Source organism: Cylas formicarius, unplaced genomic scaffold (assembly GCF_029955315.1).
Source record: "Cylas formicarius isolate icCylForm1 unplaced genomic scaffold, icCylForm1.1 PGA_scaffold_4__25_contigs__length_36172078, whole genome shotgun sequence".
Taxonomy (NCBI): domain Eukaryota; kingdom Metazoa; phylum Arthropoda; class Insecta; order Coleoptera; family Brentidae; genus Cylas; species Cylas formicarius.
Window position 1 is genome coordinate 18,944,577 of NW_026844334.1, and position 20,897 is coordinate 18,965,473.

At 35.3% G+C, this 20,897-nt stretch overlaps 1 protein-coding gene across 1 annotated transcript; it reads left to right on the forward strand.

The window, feature by feature from the left end:
* Positions 1-8,670: 8,670 nt before the first annotated feature.
* On the forward strand, positions 8,671-12,882 carry LOC132700926 (uncharacterized). The gene has a single exon (XM_060668519.1). The coding sequence runs from the start codon at positions 8,671-8,673 to the stop codon at positions 12,880-12,882; it is 4,212 nt and encodes a 1,403-aa protein (XP_060524502.1).
* The last annotated feature ends 8,015 nt before the right edge of the window (positions 12,883-20,897 follow it).

Genomic DNA, 20,897 nt, shown 5'->3' on the forward strand with positions numbered 1-20,897 from the left:
AAAACAAAAATGATACAATCTCGGACAATTTTCGCCACTAAATTACAAACGTTTACCTTCGTAGTCGTTGTAACGTTTCTCGTCATCAATATCCGGGCCCGATAAGTGACAAACGAGTCTCCCGGGTGTCCAAAGGGTATAAATTCGCTTGTCCTCTCTGCGTCTGGAGGTGCTAAGGAAAACATCCGGCGAATAATACCCAGACCGTTTGGTTTATTGCTGACATTTATTTAGGAGATAAATACCCGTTTACATAAAACTCGTATTGTGTGTGTGTGTGTGTTTCGTGAGTATGTGCCAGCCGCTGCTCTCTATGGGCGACGATGCTTAGGAATACGAGGCGAATAAAGGACGTCCCGACAATGGCCTCGCTGAAAACGAACAGGGAAATTGCATTCGCCCTTAATTTATCTTTTACTGTCGGCGAACAATTTACCGGCAAAACTGCACTTCAAAATTTCTACCCCGAACACCAACAATGGTTGTTGGTGTGTGTCAATAAAATTGGTTTCCGCAAAACGTTCGACTGCAAAGAATCGAGATTTTGGAACTTTCAGGAATGTCACTTGGTCGCAGGACGGTTAAAAGAGATCAACAATTCTGCCTCGACTGTCAATGTTGGCATAGAACGACTTTCATTGGACGAATCCTCTGTTCTAACAGACAGTATTCTAAATAATTCATTAATTAATGTGAAGTATGCTAAAACCATATCCATAACCGTTGCAAAAAGCGAATTTCGCACTTAGATTTCGAAAGTATCAGTGTCATAAACTTTAAATTCCGCTAAGATATTATCATTGCAATAATACATATGTACAGTGTTTATGTGTATAGAATACGGTACGGTACACCTTATCGGGACTTCAAGAGAAGCCAAATAACGACCCGACTATATACTGGCAATCCGGGGGTCACGTGACCGCATCCCAGAGGCTAGACGAATCTTCAGGGTAGCAATCGGGGGCCCAAGGGTGAGTCTACTATGCAGCACATGACCTAGTTCTCGTTTGAAATTCTTTTTTTTTTCACGAAAAAAATCTGGTTATTTGTAAACAGGTTGGATCAAAAACCTTATTCATATTTCGCGTTTCACTTCAAGCAGGTATATACTCCGTTTTGCAGTTCATATTGCTAGCAAAATTTTGCTGCCAAAAATTTAATATAAATATTTTAGCAGTCAGTTATGAAGTTCTACGTTTTTGGTGATGCTTTAGCTCTTTTCATTAATTTTGATTAAATGTCCAGGACGGCAAAGGCGAACTTAACGTTGTTAGTTCTAGCTCCACATTTTTTCCTATAAGGGTAAAATTTCGAGTTGGAACAACGAAATTAAAGATTCCTTATTTAGTTTTATGGTTGTGTCGTGCGAACCACCCTAATCCACATGTACAATTTAAAATCATCAGCGTTTATAGACAGTTTATTATGTAATTTAATATAAGATAAGATTGGAGCATATGGCTCGGAATATGAGGACACTCTCTATTCACAATACGTAATGCCTTTTGATATTCCCCGTCCAATGCACCTACTTACCTAGATGTTATTTATGGCTTCGTTACAACGGTTTGTGTTTCCCGTTGTCAATACTCACGGCTGTGATTAATTTAGTTCAGTTCCGGTTTGAGGCTTAGTCCGGGCTACCTTAAACCCCCAAGCGGACGCAGCTCGAAGCAAAAAGGTTTAGCATTGTTGGGTTTAGCAGGCGGATTTTAGTTCCCGATCGAAACTAGGCGACCATATTTTATATTTGCGACGAAATCTATCCAGAAAACAAACCAGACGACTTGCAAATTCATATTTCAAGAACGGAAAGTTTTCCCATTAACCATTGTCAGATAATATTTTAACGGTGTGTAAAAACTTCATTTAACTCTTTGTTTATTAGAACCATTAATCAATAACAAAGGCTGGTGCTGATTTGGTTTGTTTAGGACTTCTATTATTTAATACCTGACTTGTCTTCTATCGTGAGCTTTATCGCTGGCTTGTCTCTAACTCTCGATTCCCGGCTTCAAAACTGAAATATGTCTGATTCTCATCCATCACTACTTTGTACCGGTTATGGCAAAAAGATTCGTACATGTGAGTGCTATTGAATATGAAAAAAGCCAAAAAAATATTTACTTACTAGGACATGAAAAGATTTTATGTTGGGAACAGATTGGAGAAGATTGCTGCAAGGTTAAAATTTGGAATATAAAATTTGTAGAAAAACATTAATATCGTCTAAATTTGTCAAAATATGTAGATGTAATAGATATAAGTACCATTAGGATTCCAAATTATGCAACAAGTTTGATAAATGCAATTTTAGTCACGACAGAAGTCAGTGCTTAAGAAACGAGTGACTGAACGAGTGTATCTATATGTTAAACTTATTCTACGACCAAGTGTTTTAGGTACATTTTTAGAAAACAGAACGGAAAAATTCATAGTCATGTGTGACGTACCTGTTAGTAATGACCAAGGTCAAAATACCAACAGTGGCTAAAATCTACCAAAAATCTTCTTACAGTGATACTTTCGGCGCGCTCAATCAGTGAATAATTGGGTATTTTAGAGTAGGGAGTCGAATTTAATCAACACTTTGTAATCATAAAAGTTTTATAAATAGCGACAATCGCCTCAATTCGAGATTCTCCGCCAACACACTTCGGTGTCCCTAATTCCCTTGATAAATAACGTTAAACAGTCTAATGGGGGTCACCCGATACCTTTAATTGCCTCGTTTGTGTGCCAATTTGCCTTTCGGATTGGAACTTCTCGATTTAAATCACGTTCGATTTTACCAGAATACAGAATATCGCTTAATGAACCTTTGAGTGCAACTTCCTTGAACGGTAATTTGCTTACCCGAAACTTTAAAACTGTCAAAGTCGGTGAGTGACACAGGGAAACAAATTTTGACCAGCTTGCGATTGCTCCAAAGGCAATTAATTTAGTTCTACAACTCAACATGGCCTACTTTGAATAAATGGGTTTTATTGTGCAAGAGAACAAATAGGGCTAATTAAACCTTATACATTCAGTTCTGATTACAATAATTTCTAGGCATTCAATTCTTATCTATTATTAGGTACATAATGTCAAAAACTGACATAGAGTTCCTAATAATAACCAAAAGGACACTCCCTGATATTCAAAAATTATTAATGATCATTTTCTATTCAAATAATATTACAAAAATCACAAAAAATCTTGTAGAGCGCTGAATTCGGCGTAGCTGTTGTGATCATCGGTTTTGTCTTCACTTTAATTCAAAATTACTGGAATATATACAAAACAGGAAAAAGTCGTTTTTGTTTTCAAGTGAATAAGTTCTAAAATATATTATGTTAACGTTAACTTACTTTTCGATTAACTTTTGTATTTTAACTTATGACACCAATGTTTCTTACTTTGTGTATGGGCATCGAACATCGATGGATTATATATAGTGGGAATCCGTTCATATCAGAAATCAAACAATACAAAAGAATGCAAATTGATTTGAAAATGTCGATAATTTAAACAGTATTTTTCAACAAAATTTTTCTATCGATCTGATTCTGACCACAATCAGAAGACTACCGTCTTCATGGTCTATTGAAATTGGCAACAATCTCAGCGGACGTCTAACGCGCGTCTTGAGCAGTTCGAAGTAGGAAGTGATACCTGTCTAATTTTTCAACCAAGAATGTTTCTTCCTACCTATGCCACATTTACCTTCAATTTTTCTTTCTGTTATCAATTTAAGGAGTTTATATTTACTTACATGCATTATATCACCAGGTGTTTTTTGGTTTTATTTAGTTACTGTGGTTGTTGCGTGATCCGAAAGTTGATTTTACAGGTTACCCACGCCACGGAAGTATATTACCAGTCTAGAACAGTGTGTAAAAAAAAATAAAATAATAATTATTATTTTGAAAATTGATTATGCAAGTATCATTATTTTATTGAAAAAAAAAATTACTGCGCAGAGCAACTGCTGCTTACTGCTAGTGAATAAGCCATGAACCACTACAGTAGCCGGCTAGTTTGAACAGATATCATTTTTGATATTTGAAGTTTATATTCATTCCTATTTATTTTCATTACCTGGTTGACTGAGTTAAAAACAGTATTTGTAGACAAATTGATATGAATTATCCTACAAACACGTAAGTGACTAAAAGGGTTAAACAGGCACTTACAGCTTGCGCATTGTCGTTAATGGATGTATGTGTGTTCCAAAAGTACGACGCAGTTGTAAGTGAACACAAGTCAACCCCGCAAAGTCGAGATGTTCATCCAAACCATTTCATTTGCATTGCAAAACTTTCAGCGAGAGACACCGGCTGCTGTGGTCCAACTTAATACTTGAAGTTTTTACCTTCTGAATATTACATTTGGAACATAGATTCTATTTTAGAATTTTAATTAAAGTCGCAAATTTTCTCTAACTAAATAAAAGAAATTTTAATGCGGGAAGGGTGGTCGTATACATTTTTATACTGTTTCATAAATTTGCATAATGATTACAGATACAATGTTATATGCGTGTGAAACATTGAAATTCGAGGACTGAGAATACAGTTTATAATGAAAAATCATGATCACAACATTTAGTATTCAGTCATTACTTTTAAGCAGTTCCTCGTATTTTTGCATTATCATTTTATGTTTAATCACCCTGTAATGTACACAAGTATGTCTTCGTCTATACGAAGAAACATATAACAAAAATTACGTCCGGAATTTCCGCATCTGAGAATTCCCAATTAAACGCCGAATTTCTTTGCTTTTGGATTTATTTTTTTTGTAAAAGTTTATTCGTTCATTAATTCATTAAGGCAATTTGCCAAGATATTATTTATATATCTGTAAAATGTCGGACAAATACATCCACATTTACACCAAAAATTGAGATTCAAACCACAAACTCCAGCGTGTCTAAAATGAAAGTGAAGCAAATTATTGTTTTTCTCTTGTTCAATTCTATAAATAGAAGAATGTTTGAAAGTATTAATAAATTAAATTCTAAAACAACCTCTCAAAGAAGCCCATACAAATTGATCTACTAAGAAACTAAAAATATTTCAGTCTTTTCTAACGCTTTAGAAAAATTTATTAGTCAGCAAATAACATCATTTATTTTTTGAGGAGAATTGTTTAAAAAAGACTGAAAATGCCAAAATATGTACAGACGAGTCAACGATAGAGTAAAGTTTATTAACCTAATTGGTTTCAAGAGTTATCATAATGGTAAATAGAAAACGCGGGAAAAATAAAGCACCTTCTTTTTTATTAATGATGATACATCCCTAAACCCAATAATTTTACCAATATTTTAATTTTTCTAAAAAAATACTAGTTTTCACACTTGAAATTGATATTAGCGTTAGTCAAAGATCACATAAAAGCTAAATGCAACGGAATTTGATTTACATATTACAGGGGATCAAAATAAATTGAAAAATCTCGATTTTCTTCAGTGCCATACCATACATATTATTATTTTCTCTGAAAGATCTTACAAAACGTTTATTAAGTATATCATTTACCTATGTTTCATACTTCGCGATTTATTTTAACTTAATACCTTTATATGAATTTTCCTAAAGTTGAATTAATTGATATGATTTATTGTACATACCTGATGGAAAAAGTACTTTGTTGTCTGCGTTTAATGGAACGGTTTGATGCTAGTGGTAGTATTGATTGTGAATGGAAATTGGAGGGTGAGGAGGAAGAATTGGAAATCCCCAGGTCAGTAGTCATCCAATAGCTCATGTGATACATCCCAATCAACCGTTGATCGCACCATTAGAAAACACGAATATCATCCTTTCCATATGGAACTACACCGTATTTTTCAAGAAAGGGTAAACTTTTACACCATTATAAATGAAGCGATAAAGGCAGATCCAAATTTGTTGTCTAAAATAATGTTTTCCGATGTTTTGAAAAAGTGAAAAATTTAAGATTTTATGTATGAATTTTTGTGACAACAAAATATTTTATTTATTTATATACTCAAATTTGTATATTTTAATTACATATTAAATAAAACTCCTTTCAGAAAGCATCCTCAGAAAACCAAGGCAGAAAAATTAAGAAATACTGTCTACACTTCTCTGCCAACGTGTAAATTTTGCGTCAATCGATATTGGTATTTATTTCATTATTTACATACCTAAAGACTACCCAATAGCGCATATGAAACATACATACGGGAAGAATAGGAAAACGAATAGACAGTTTTAACCGAATTTCGCAAAATTTTGTAAACATTTCATTTAAACAAATTTAGCCCGTATATTAGCTGTTCATCTAATAAGCGGAGAGTAAGATCTCAATCTCTCTATAAAAAAGCTTAGCATAGTGCGCACTTGGTAAGGACTAAAAGATAAGTGACTTGAATAGGAAGATGACTCAATAAGATTGAAGATTCGAATTTTATAAAGAAGAATTAAGTCTGAGCAATTTCTGCGTGTTTTAAGTGACTTCAATTCATAAAACTGTAGGTTATGTTCATACGAATAGTATCGTCCATCTCTATTAAATCTAAAATATAGATTTCTAAATGAGCATTCCAAGATTGATCTGATGACGCTATTATAAATTAGAATGACTGATTTGTGGCTGTTAAAGCCTTTACTTTACGTAATACAAAACCAAGATTTCTCAAGTCTTGCTTTACAATATTTTCTACATGTGCTTCAAATGTAAACTGATGGTGCCGAAATCTTTAACCCGAGGAACTTTTTCAAGTTCCTTATTATCGAGTTTTAAGGCAACATTAATATGTTCCTTTTCATTGTAAATTGTATTACTTGGAATTTATTGGGATTTAAAAAACTCTGTGTGTTAAGAACCTATTAGTTTTCGTTGCTATATGTGAAACCCCGCTATGTGTGAACACGCCAGAGTCACGTGACTATCATGCATCAATCACGGTCCAAGTGCGTGCCAGACCGTTTGTGCAGCCAAAGGGATGCCGCCCAGCGCGCCAGTACCGAACTGACCACCACAAGGGAAAGTGCGTTTGACGGTACGAGAGCAAGATACAGTCCACACACGAAGGTGTATAGAGGTTCTATACATTTTTTGGTCCATTCGATCGGATTTTTGGACAGAAACAAGAATTTCTTGGCTATTCATTCGGATTCACGGTTCATTGAACGGATTCGGTTAGTCAATTGGTTTTTTCAAGAGTCTTCACATCCAGCAGCGTATCCTGGACAAGCATTTGAAGTTGTATTCAGTCGGGTGAGAGATTGTTGTCGCAACGATAAAAACAAACTCGCCGTCGGACAGCAAAATCAAGGTAACCTCGTTGCATGCAGAAAACTGTCGCCGTCGGAACTGTTTCATCGCGTTGTGCGTTCGCGTTACGGACAATCGGAAAAAGTGCCAAAGTTTTCCGTTTTCTAAGACAAACTGACGATCGACTGCGTATAGTTATTTGCGTCCATTCATTCATTGTTCATCAACGTTTTCCAAACAAAATTGTACATTTCATCCAAAGATCGTTGAATTTTTTTGTAAAAAGGAGTTCCAATCGTAAAGAAATTTGCCAATTTACATTTGGAAAAACTGCAAATGCAATTTTGGTGTAAATTTAATTCAAAGAGTCATTTACGTTGCATTAGGATCGAGATTTCAGTGCATCTCAGTGATATCGAGTTCGCAAAATTCTGAAAATAATTCATTGTTGATTTGATTTTAAAAATTTCAAAAAATGCCAGCCCAGATACCGAAGATGGTGAAGTAAATGCTCGAATTCAAATTTTGGTAAGAAAACGGGCTAGCATAAAAAGCAGGTTAACGCGTTTTTCAAATTATTTTCATGCCGCGAAAACTGAAAATCCTAATCGAGCGACACTACTCGAAATTGAATTACGCTTGAAAGAAATTGAATCGAATTTACTTTCGGAATTTTCTGAAATTCAGTTTGAACTTGAGGGCTTAAATTCGAATGATTTCACGGAATCTGAGTTGGAAAAATTTGAGTTTTCGTATTTTGCTTTAATTTCGAAAGCAAAACAGTTCATTTCATCGCACAATGATTTCAACAGAAATTCAACGGAAGATGAAACTCATTCGAGCACATCCATCATTGCCAATGTTCCCCAAAATTCAAATTTTCACCGGAAACCACATGCGAAATTTCCTACCATTGAACTGCCAAAGTTTTCGGGTCAATATGAGCGATGGCAAGAATTTCGAGATACTTTCGTCTCACTTGTACACAAAAGTGAATATCTTGATTCTATCGAAAAATTCCATTACCTGAAAGCTTCACTAGAAGGGCCAGCAGTTCAGTGTATCCAATCCATTGATATTTCCTCCGAAAATTATGATGTAGCGTGGGACATTTTATGTCAGCGTTTCGAGAACAAGCCTTTGTTGGTTCACAATCACATTAAGGCTCTTTTCAACATTCATGATATTAAATCTGATTCGTCAAATTCTTTTAGAAATTTAGTCGATATCATTTCAAAAAACATGCGTTCACTTGAAAATTTAGGAATAAAAACTCAGTTTTGGGATCCTTTGATCATATTTTTGATAACGAGCAAATTAGATGTCGATACGATAAGAGAATGGGAACAGCTAGAGTTCAATGAGGAACTGCCCACCTTATCAGAATTAAAATCATTTCTTTCAAATCGCGCTGATTTTCTTGACAAAGTTTCAATGCACAAAGGAAAACCAAAGAAAGCATTTTATTCCTCTCATGAAAAGAAGACATTTGCATGTTATCATTGCAAAGAACAGCATTCCATTTTTCAATGTCCGAAGTTTCTAGCACTGTCCATTGACCAACGATATAAAACAGTTCAATCTTTAAAATTGTGCCCCAATTGCTTACACAGTGGGCATCCTGTTGAAAAGTGTCGTTCAGGTCACTGCAGGCAGTGTAATCAAAAACACAACTCGCTATTGCATCAAGCTGAATCGGAAAAGGAATCGATTACTTCTTCTGATTCAAAACCCGAATCATCGAAAACTCCTATTCAAGGTAAGGTAACATTACACAATTCCTACCCCGAAAGCCAAGTTTTGCTTGCCACCGCGGTAGTTGAAGTATTTGATTCTGATGGTGAAAAACATTTATGCAGAGCACTTCTTGATAGTGCTTCAATGTCCAACTTTATTACTTCAGAATTTGTTAACAAGTTAGGTATCGAAAAACACAAATTCAATTCCTCAATTTTAGGCATTGGTCAAAGCAATTCCAGCATAAAACACTCATGCATTGTCAAATTCAAATCCTGTTATTCCAAGTTTTCAAGACAACTAACTTGTTTAGTTATCCCACAAATTACGGGTGAATTACCGAATTGCTATTTCGATCCCATCCAGTTAGAAATACCATCCCACTGTCAGTTAGCCTATCCTAAATTCCATGAACCAGGTCAAGTGGATCTTCTAATTGGCGCAGATACATTTTGGGATTTACTTGATAATGAAAAGATATCTCTCGGGTCACACAAGCCTATTCTACATAACAGTAGATTAGGATGGTTCATTTCTGGTCCGTTAGGCATTTCCACCCCAAATCATTCTTTCTGTCATCTCTCCACTTTAGATGTTCAAAAGCAGTTAGCCAAGTTTTGGGAAATCGAAGAGTTGTCAAGTGAGCCGATCCTGTCGGATGAGGAATTTCAAGCCGAAAAACACTTCTCTGATAATTTTAAGCGCGGTTCAAATGGTAGATTCACTGTAGCCATTCCACTTAAGAAATCATCAGAAGTTTTAGGGGATTCCAAGTTACAGGCAACAAACCAATTCTTGCAGCTGGAACGCAAACTTTCGAAAAATCCCATATTAAGGGCCATGTACACAGATTTTATGACCGAATACCACAATCTAGGCCACATGTCAATTTTTGCTTCATCCAATTCCAAACCTAGATACTATTCACCACACCATGGCGTTCTAAAGAAGGATAGCTCTACTACGAAACTTAGAGTAGTCTTTAACAGCTCAGCTCCCTCTTCATCAGGTGTATCCTACAATTCTATCCAGATGGTTGGGCCTGTGGTACAAGATGATCTGGTTTCCATCATGCTAAGATTTCGGCAACACCAGTATGTAATTTCTGCAGACATCTGTAAAATGTACCGACAAATATTAGTCCAAGAGGAGTATCATCCTTTGCAGCTTATTCTATGGAGAGCAGATCCCATGGATGAACTTCAAACTTTCTCTCTTAATACTGTGACTTATGGCACGGCAAGTGCTCCTTTTCTAGCCACACGCTGCTTAAAACAGTTAGCTATCGAATACGAATCATTGAATCCTCATGCATCTCGAGTCATCAGTAAGGATTTCTACGTCGATGATCTGCTATCTGGAGCTGACAGTTTCGAAGAGGCAGTACATTTGTGTCAGGACGTTTCATCAATCTTAAAATCAGCATGTTTCGAGCTAAGGAAATGGAAATCCAACAGTAAGCAATTACTACAAAGGATCAAGGCTTCACAGCCAGTCCAGGATTCGTATTTTTTTGGTTCATTCGAAACAAGCAAAACCCTGGGTATGCTATGGTCATGCGAATCAGATACTTTGCATTTTCGCATCAATTTGCCAGCATCGGCAAAACAGGTGACAAAGCGTACTATTCTATCTGAGGTTTCGAAAATCTATGATCCTCTCGGTCTTGTAAGTCCCGTGGTTATTAAGGCCAAAGTAATTATTCAACTTCTTTGGACTTTAAAACTTGCGTGGGATGAGCCGGTACCTTCAGACTTGTGTCGAAAATGGCTTAACTTTCGATCACAATTGCAGGAATTAAATTCGTTGCAAATTTCCAGAAACATTTCCTGCCAAAATCCTATTTCAATTCAACTTCATGGTTTCTCGGATGCTTCGAACATCGCTTACGGTGCTTGCATTTATATACGTACGAGTGATGCAGTGGGCAATGTTCAAGTTGGACTTTTAACCTCCAAATCGCGAGTTGCCCCTCTCAAAGTTCTCAGCATCCCACGACTAGAACTATGCGGTGCTTTACTTTTGTCACAACTATATGAAAAAGTTAAAAGGTCAATTACATTAAAAATTGACAACGTTTTTTTATGGTGTGATTCCACAGTTGCGCTTGCATGGTTAAGATGCTCACCGCACAGTCTTCAAATTTTTGTTGGAAACCGTGTATCTATCATTCAGAGTTTAACATCAAGTGAGGATTGGAGATACGTTCCAACTGAGCACAATCCAGCAGATATTTTGTCACGTGGAATGTCACCACAAGACATCTTATCAGCATCCTTCTGGTTTCATGGACCTAGTTGGCTTCAAGAGTCGGGAAATAAATGGCCAAAGGATATTACCTGCGGAAGCTCAGTTCCATTCGCGGAACTTCCAGAAATTCGAAAGATAGCTCAATCCTTTGTTCAGATACATCACAACGATCTTTTCCCATTTAACCGATTTTCATCCTTCATGCGTCTAATTAGAGTTGCAGCTTATTGTCTACGCTTTATTAAATCATGCAAAACAAAGTCTTCCAAGGGACATCACAAACCTTTAACAATCTTCGAACTCCGTCATGCAAAGGAAGTTTTAACCAAGTTGTCTCAACGCGAAAGCTTTTCAAGGGAAATACATGAACTTTCAAAGTCAAATCAGGTTTCCTCAAAAAGCAGACTTCTTAGCTTGACCCCTTTTCTTGACGATGGTCTAATTCGTGTAGGAGGTAGACTTAAACATTCATTATACCCATTTCATAAAAGGCACCCAGCACTTTTATGTTCAAAACATCATTTTACCTACTTGTTATTTAGGTACGAACACAAAGTCCTTCTGCATTGCGGCCCACAATTACTTCTCTCCCATATCAGGGAAACTTTCTGGCCAGTCGCAGGTAGAAATCTTGCCAAGCGCATTGTAAGAGAATGCATTGTGTGCTTTCGATTTAATCCCACTATTCCGACTCCAATAATGGGTAATCTTCCAGAGGCGCGAATTTCACCAAGGCCACCTTTTTCAGACACAGGCATTGATTACGCCGGCCCTTTCCAAATAAAAGATCGCAAGGGACGCGGATGTAAAATACAAAAATGCTATCTCGCACTTTTTATTTGTTTGACTAGCAAGGCAGTTCATCTCGAACTTGTCACTGAATTGTCAACACAAGCCTTTCTAGAGACATTTCAACGGTTCATAGCTCGCAGGGGTAGACCAACCAACATATATACTGACAATGGTACCAACTTTAAGGGGGCTAGTAATCAGTTGAAAGAATTGGGCGATTTTTTAAGAAACAACTCAGATTCTGTAAAAAATCAGTGCGGATTGGACTTAAACATACAGTGGCATTTTATAGCAGCCTACTCGCCTCACCACGGAGGTCTCTGGGAGGCAGGAGTGAAATCAGCGAAGCATCACATCAAAAGAATACTATCTAATGTCCTTTTAACATTTGAAAGTTTTTACACAGTTCTCACGCAGATAGAGGCCGTAATGAATTCTCGACCTCTAACGCCACTCTCTTCTGACCCAAACGACCTAGGGGTGTTAACTCCAGCTCATCTATTAATTGGTCGTTCACTTCAATCAATTTCCTATCCAAATGTACAGGATATTCCTTTGAATCGTCTTTCTCACTTTGAACAATTGGAAGTCCTTAAACAACACTTTTGGAAAAGATGGACGAAGGAATATATTGGTCAATTACAAGAAAGAGTTAAATGGAAAAAGAATCAGCATAATCTTGTAGTTGGTACAATGGTTTTAGTTCGCGATGACAATTTACCCCCGTTCAAATGGCGGCTAGGGCGTATAATTGAACTTCATCCAGGTAGTGACAATATTGTGCGCGTCGTTTCAGTCAAGACCACATCGGGAGTGATAAAACGCGCTGTCCTAAAGTTGTGTCCGCTTCCAATTACTAACCTTTAAATTACATTTTTCATTTTTCTACCTGACACTTTGTCATCATGTTTAAGTTTCATTTGACCATTGTAATAAGTGTTTAGTTTGAACTTTCTCATTTTGAAACAACTTACATTCTTTCTAGGCGGGGGGCATGTTAAGAACCTATTAGTTTTCGTTGCTATATGTGAAACCCCGCTATGTGTGAACACGCCAGAGTCACGTGACTATCATGCATCAATCACGGTCCAAGTGCGTGCCAGACCGTTTGTGCAGCCAAAGGGATGCCGCCCAGCGCGCCAGTACCGAACTGACCACCACAAGGGAAAGTGCGTTTGACGGTACGAGAGCAAGATACAGTCCACACACGAAGGTGTATAGAGGTTCTATACACTGTGATTTTTAAAATAGACTGTAAACCTCAGATCATTCTGGAGATCCAAAATGTCAGATTGAGAATAGATTTCTTTTTTGCTTTTAAGTCATCTACTAATGAAGCTGGTACTGAATGCTGAAAACAAATATAAAATATAAAAATATTAAAAGCAAGGGTCGCAAGTGGGGCCCCTTAGTTCTGAGTTCTATCGGTTTGGTAACTTTGCAACAAACGCACCGAAGTTTCCCACCATTTTTACCAAAGTGGAGTGATAGACATCGTTAAAAGCCTTAGAAAAATTAGTGCACACCGCAGGTCTCACAGTCATAGTGCATTAATATTATGGATAAAATGAATTAAGTTTGTAAGTATCGTACGTTTCTTGTGAAATCCATGTTGATTTATATTTATGTCAGTTTTTACCATGAAAAATAATTGGGTGTAAATGGTGTCAAAATGAAATAGGAGCGCGATAGACCTATAATTAGTTACTTCGGTGGAATCACCGGACGTCAGGATTGGTACGATTTGTTCAACTGTCCAACGTTTTGGAAATGTACTCTTAGCTAAACATTTATTAAAAATAATATTGAGGGGCATTGTCAAAGTTGAACACTACTTTTGCCCCTGGTCCTTCTTTTAGATCTAAAACGGATTCATTCTTTAGAAAAATTGTTGATTTCGACGCTCTTATTCAAGTCATTAGATGAAATGTAGAAATGAGTATTATTCGGCTCAAACACAAAATAGTGGTGGGAGTCTGACGCAGTTACCCAATTCTAGCTTATTTTAGACAGAAACGCTTTTGTATTCTTTCTGTTATTTATATATGACCAAAACATTTTTGTATCTTGCTTTAAGTTATTTTCAGTTTTTACTAAATAATCTTTATCGTTATCTTTACTTGTTTTCAAATGGTTTCGTAATAGCGAAAGGAGATTATGAGAAAATAGGAAAGTGCTCCTTTATAACGATTGATATGTAATTATAAAAGACAGACACGTCGTGCATGACTAAATTAGATTTTAGGATACCGTTCCAACTACAGAATTTGTTTTATAGGTAAGTAGAACTATTGCAAGGAAGTACACTTAAAAATTCATATTTATCTCAAGTGCAATATGGTGGAATTATTCCAGTTTTGATCGAGTTCACTGTTGTATAGTGTCAAGACTCGACCACCGAAGTCCTAAATTGAGTTACAAATCTTGATGTTCGGTCAAGATATTTTGCAAATTGAACTTGCTCACCGAACGACTCTCTAATCATTACTAAAGAACCGCCAATAAAACTTCACCAACATTTCCCACGAAATTCGAAGTTGTTGAATAGCATTTCGAGTTATAATAATTGCGAGCAGAGAAATTATTGAAATAAGCGCATTCGCACGAAAATGGGAATATAGTTTGTGTAGCTGATTCTGACTAATGACTGCAGCGTTAATCTTTGTTTAGTATGAATCATGTTTTATACGCTTCTAAAATACAAATAAGAATTTACAGTGTGACTTTTCGTATCATAATGTTTTATCTACTTCTCGTCACTGCTAACCTTTTAATATTTCACTCTCACGAAACTTTTTTATCCTTTAATCTGTTAATTTTTAAAATCAAGCATTTTTTTCCAAGTTATTTTCTAATTGAATCTAAATTCACTAATTTCAGAATTTTTCATGACTCGCGCATAGCGTTGAGCAGAAGTGAAGTCAATTTATTTTTATTTCACATTTCACGTAATTCCAAATATTCCCTTTCGATAACCCTTAGAGTAAATTGTTATCTAAGTACAAAAATCTGGATACAGTTATTGACAAAGTATGATTGTCGATAATATTCTGATTATCGGTCTACTCTAAAGAAAAAAGTTCTTTAATAATTCCATAATGACAGAAATTTGTATAAATTGATATCTTCAGCCGGGCTAACGGAATTTAAGGGTTCTAGAAAGTATATCGAATAACAATGAGCTGATTTTAAATCCTAAAATGGAAAGAAAATTCTACTTTATGATTATTCAAAAATTTTCCATTAATATTACTTTTGATAAACGAAACGTCTGAGTTAAAGACTGCGTTGTATGCTTTTTACAAAACTTCTGGATTCCTCCTGCGTCGGTTTTTACTGAGTCGATCTTGCTGAGGCTTCACTCAGCCAGAGTCACTGAACCCAGAATTAAAACACCTTACCTCTGCTCTTTTCTCTAATAATTTCCACATTAAAGATATTAAGCCTTCGATCAAAATATACACTTCACCACAACATTCCAATAGCAATGAAAGCAATCCTACATTTGAGACTGTGATCCTCCCTTACATTCAAAATATCACTGACCACATATCAAAAGTTCTAAAGCTGTTGCCGAACACCATCATGAAACCGGACATAAATTTTTGTTCGATAAAACTAAAATTCTTGCAAGTAATCAATTCTTCTACCCACGAAAAATCCGAAGATCTGTAGAAATCTATAAACAAAGCTCTGAAGAAGCCAACGGGATGATTGGCGAAACGTTAGCAAGTTCGACTCAGCAAAAACCGACGCAGGAGGAATTCAGAAGTTTTGTAAAAAGTATTACAGTGCCCTGTGCAAGTTTTTTTAAAAAACTACGTTGTATGCCAAAACCTAAACTTCAAAAATTATACCGACATAGTCTGCCTTGAAAAACGTGGAACGCTTGCATAATAATAACGGGAAACTTTAACAAAAACAGTATACAGAAATTGCAAAGAAATAATAATTATAATAGCACTTTATTACAGGTAACATGACCCACAGGAAATATTAAATATAAATCATCCAAATTGTGAAAACAAAAGAAAGTTTAATCTAACTAAGGTAGTCTAGAGTTAGGAAAGAAAAAAAGTCTTTCCACTTATCAAAAAGATTTTATTCGACAATAATAAATGGCATTAGTAGCCAGGGCAGAGCGACAAGCGCCAGAACCAGGACTCAATCCATCTAGCGATTCGACTTATATATTTGTCTCCAAACCATAAATAAATTGTTTGTATAATTCCTAATTGAAAAATTAGAGCTAATTAAATTATTCAGGTCCTGCCCACCTCTATAAAGAAGGCATTACAATTCCAGGATGCATTTGTTTTTGCATGGTAGTGGAGTTGAATAAATAAAATTGGTCTTCTTTTCGCGAGATTTAATAGTAATTGAGTTTTCCAACGCAGTTAGCCACAACCAAAACCTGTCGTGTAACGAGTTTTTTTTGTTTTTTAAAGGCTTATTCCTATTAAAGGTTGTGCGGAAATATTCCTTTGTTTGTATTATTCAATCTGGAATTTAAATATGTTAAAAATATTGTTGTGCGATGAAGCGTCAAAGACATTTTATCTTCAAAAACTCTGGATTTAGTATATATAATGTAATGGAAGAAAAATTTTGCAAAATTTTCTCTACTCCCTACTCCAAAATAGCCAACTTTCGGATGTTAATCAAAAATCATTTAAAGAATCATCAATATGTCGGAAACGAAATGAATGGATAATCAGTAAAACTGATTATCCATGTCGCTACGTTCCAAACATTAAATATACATTTAAGTATTTTTTCATAAAAGTGTGAAGAGAAAGGGTCGCAGAGATTTGAAATGATGGACCCGGAAAATCTTTTCCAAATAATAATTATTAATAACCTCTCGCATCAGCAAAAAGTATTTTATTCCCCCAAGATTCGAAAATTTCATCGAGGAGGGTTTATCTTGAGATTATTATTCGAACTCGAATATCGGGCAGGTTATAACCAGCGAATAGCTTAATACTGCGCTTTTTAGATCGGTCCCTTTGTGAATTTATTAGCATTGCCTTTATATTATTACCATTTTCAATTTGGGAGAGTGCTCTCGAGATGATCATTCGGTCATTATAAAGAGCTCGCCTTTTCCTCCCGCTTTACGTTGCATTTATGAACTATCGCTGAATTTTGGAAAAGCTTATAATGAGGTGAGACCGCTGCTGCCTCGTTTGCCCTCGACAGGGGTTCATGGGAAATTAAATTTTACCTTCGTCAGGTTTTATTAAATTTGATCGGTTGCCGATCGAAGCTGATTCGATAACTCAGACTGGTCCATATGTAGCCAACAAAAAGTATGCATCGAATATTAACTTTGTTGTTCTTCTTTGACGTATCGTTTTTCCGACCTCAAAGTTCAAATATGCAGGCAATACAAAATACAACAAAAGCGAGCATTTATTATGATGATTTTTTTTAAATTTTCTGTTAATTTTGACATTATACAAAAATTATCACTCGACCAAATATGTGCCTCTATATTAAGTATAGAAATGTATTCTAAATGACATCCTCAAATAATTAACTATTAATTCGAACAATTCGAAAGGTGAGATCAAGAAAATTTGAAATTAGAATATTATCACGAGTTTGTCTGGCACCAGCGGAGGGCAGCCAAGCGAGTGGTTAAAAAACGAGTGACTGTTGCGTGCTATATTTTATTAAAAACATTAGTTTTTGTTTTGTTAAGGCAAGTGGTCGACACTATTGTAGAACCAATGACATATTTCAATTATCATTCCTTTTTGGATGGATCCTTCCCCGGCATTCAAAAAATGCGGTAATCACACCACTCTATAAAAAAGCGGTGCAACAATTATTTCAAATTATAGAGCTATAGTACTACTATCTGTTTTTTCAAAATTTTTCGAAAGAGCATTGCATTCAAGACTTTCAATTTTTTTGGAAATTAGAGTTTTGTGCGGCATGCAATTTGGTTTTCGAAGAAAGCCAGCAACGCAGGATGCCATTCTCTATTTATATAAGCATATTCTTGGCGAGTTAGAAGAAAGGTAGCAAGCATCATGAGTTTTGTTCGATCTACAATGAACATTTGACTTGGTCAATGTTGGCATTTTAGTGGACATGCTTTGTTAATATGGTAGTCGAGGTAACGCCTTAAATTGCTTAAGGTCTTTTCTTGGGGATCGTACGCAGTTGGTCAAATTGCGAGATACCTTAGGATTTTAATACGTCTCTCACTCTAGGTCATTGAATTGCGGTGTACCTCAGGGAAGTTTACTCGGTCCTTTATTGTGTTTTCTTTTTTCTCCCATACTTACTTTTCCCTTTTTGCTTATGATGCAGTTTCAACCCTTTCTGCAGCATCGTCTGAGCAACTTAGCATTGGAAAAAAGACAACTATCAGACAAAGGAAACATTATGCAGGAATTAATAAATTGATACTAGTTTATGTAGACTCAAGACCTTCCTGTTCGAACAGGTGCATCACTTTCTCAAAAAACGGTTTATTGGTTTGTCATATGGAAGCTCCGCCACCAGGTTTCTTTTCCGTCGGTACTATTTTTCCTATGTCTATTCCTGCCTTAAATACGCCTTGATATGTTGGGGAGCAACTCTTTAGAATGCACAAACGCATTTTACGCTATTTAAACCGTGGAATTTTTCATGTCGAGATCTATTTTCACATTACTCTTTATTGCCTCTTTCTAAATTGTAACCACCTATGTACAGAACAACTCGACTCTCTATATGCTCTCAAGAAACTCAGATATTTAGTACAATTTAAGACCGAATACAAATACCTAAACACCGATTCATCTTATATCAAACTCCCTCTTGTTCTGACCTTAACTAAAGGAGATAGTTAGTCAAACAAAATTCAAATACACTCTTAAAACAAATTGCTTCGCCTCGACTATTACAATATTAAGGATTTTCTTTCTTGTGATACGTATTCGTTGTTTGTTATTGTCTATGTATTTGTTATTTATCTGACATTATTAATTATTATTATTATTAATTAATTATAGTAAGATAATGTTATATTACATAGATTTGTATTATACTGACAATATCTAACTCAAGATTTATGGAAATAAAGCTATCTTTATCTTTATCTATAAAGAAGTACGAATTCATTCACTGAATGACCGAAAACATTCAATCTCTCCCAAACCCGTGACCAATATACCAAGTTGATATCTTAAAGTGATACTTTCTGTCTTATTCCTGCAAAATGGGGTACTTTAGATTAGGCAGTAGAAACAAGCGTTCTACGCTAAAATACTCAATTATACAAGGATCGATAACACGTTATCTTTGTTACATGCGGTCACAAGATTTCCGGTGCTTTAGTTACGGTGTTTTCGGTAGATTTTAGTCACTGACCAAATTTTGACGATTTCGATTTTGATGATCACATTTCACGTCAATCAGTGAATGTATTGGCGCTGCTTTGCAAAAATGTAAGCAAAAGATAATAGTGGTAGAAAAAGTATGGTATACTTCTTCAGACACTCGTTTATCAACTTCGCTCGTACTTTTATAAAATTTATTACATAGTATCACATAATAACAGAACAAAAATGTCTTTGAAAAACTAGTTTTAAAAACGTCTTTGGGGCAGAATAGTTTAAATTTTTCATTTAATTGTAAATTAAAGTAACAAATGCTGCTCTCGGTTTGATAGTAACAGTAAAATAATCTCCACAGCACCAAAATCTCGCATAGGAGTATCATTTTGAAGAAAACTAGAAAAGAAATGATAAACAACGATTTTAAATTAATTTAATAAAAATGTAGAATGATTTCGATTAACGAAGTTGTTATTTTTGAGAAATTAAATTCAGCTTTGTGTCCCGGAGTACGCCTGAACAATTGTAGTTAAATGAATCAACAACAACAACAACAACAATTTTTCGAAATATTTAATCATGCATTTACTATTTGAATTTTTTCTAATATGTGGAATTGGTGGTTTGCCCTCTGTATTTAATTCCAAATGTTCATCAGTGTCTTTTAAAAGTACACATAGTCAAGCAAATCTATACAACGTTGCTTTAGTTGTCGTGCTTCCTCGTTTTCCGTGTTCTTTATAGTTTTCCGGGGCCATATTTATGTATGAAAGTCTACCTATCTGAAAAATTTCAACTTGAATAACTTCGACTTCAGAATTTTCAAAAAAGTCATTTCAGACATCTTCGTATGCTTAAATAAACCATATAACCTAAAATACTCTTCGTCGAGTTATTTTTACATACCAATCAGGTTTTAAGAATATACACTTGAAATGAAAAATTCTTTTGCTTTTGTGTGACTAAGAATTAATTGAAAAACTTACTCAAGCCCTAAATATAGGGCAATACCTAAAAATACATTTACATTAACCAGTATTTCTATTTATTTTATTATATATTAAGTTTTAAGTTTATATATATAACCAGTATTGCTATTTATTATATTATATATTAAGTTATTATTATGTAAAAATAAGATTTTAAGAGTGTAAGCTAAAAATAAAATATCTTATTGCTTCTGTGTGCCTAAGCATTTATTCAGAAACATATTCAAACTCTAAAAATAGGGGAATACCTAAAAATACATTTCCATCAACCAGTATTTCTATTTTAATTCGAACTAAAATTTGAATGCGCCTAATATATTCCAATTGCAAATAAACCGATATTCGGGAAATCTCATTTGATGGGCTCGCAATATGTTATAAGATTTCAGCGGTATTCACTTTGAAAACACTCTCAGAATTTCAATGAGACGAACGCGTAGTAGTTTAGAATTCGATCAGATATTGTACGTACGAATTTTAATGCTGAACGTCGCTCCGACAGATTTAAATAAGTAGACATTTATGGTGCGTTTTATTAGCGCCGAGGTGAACTCTGAGA

Excerpts from the sequence above, each read along its gene's own strand:
- LOC132700926 (XM_060668519.1), top strand. The coding sequence starts at position 8,671 with ATGCACAAAGGAAAACCAAAGAAAGCATTTTATTCCTCTCATGAAAAG.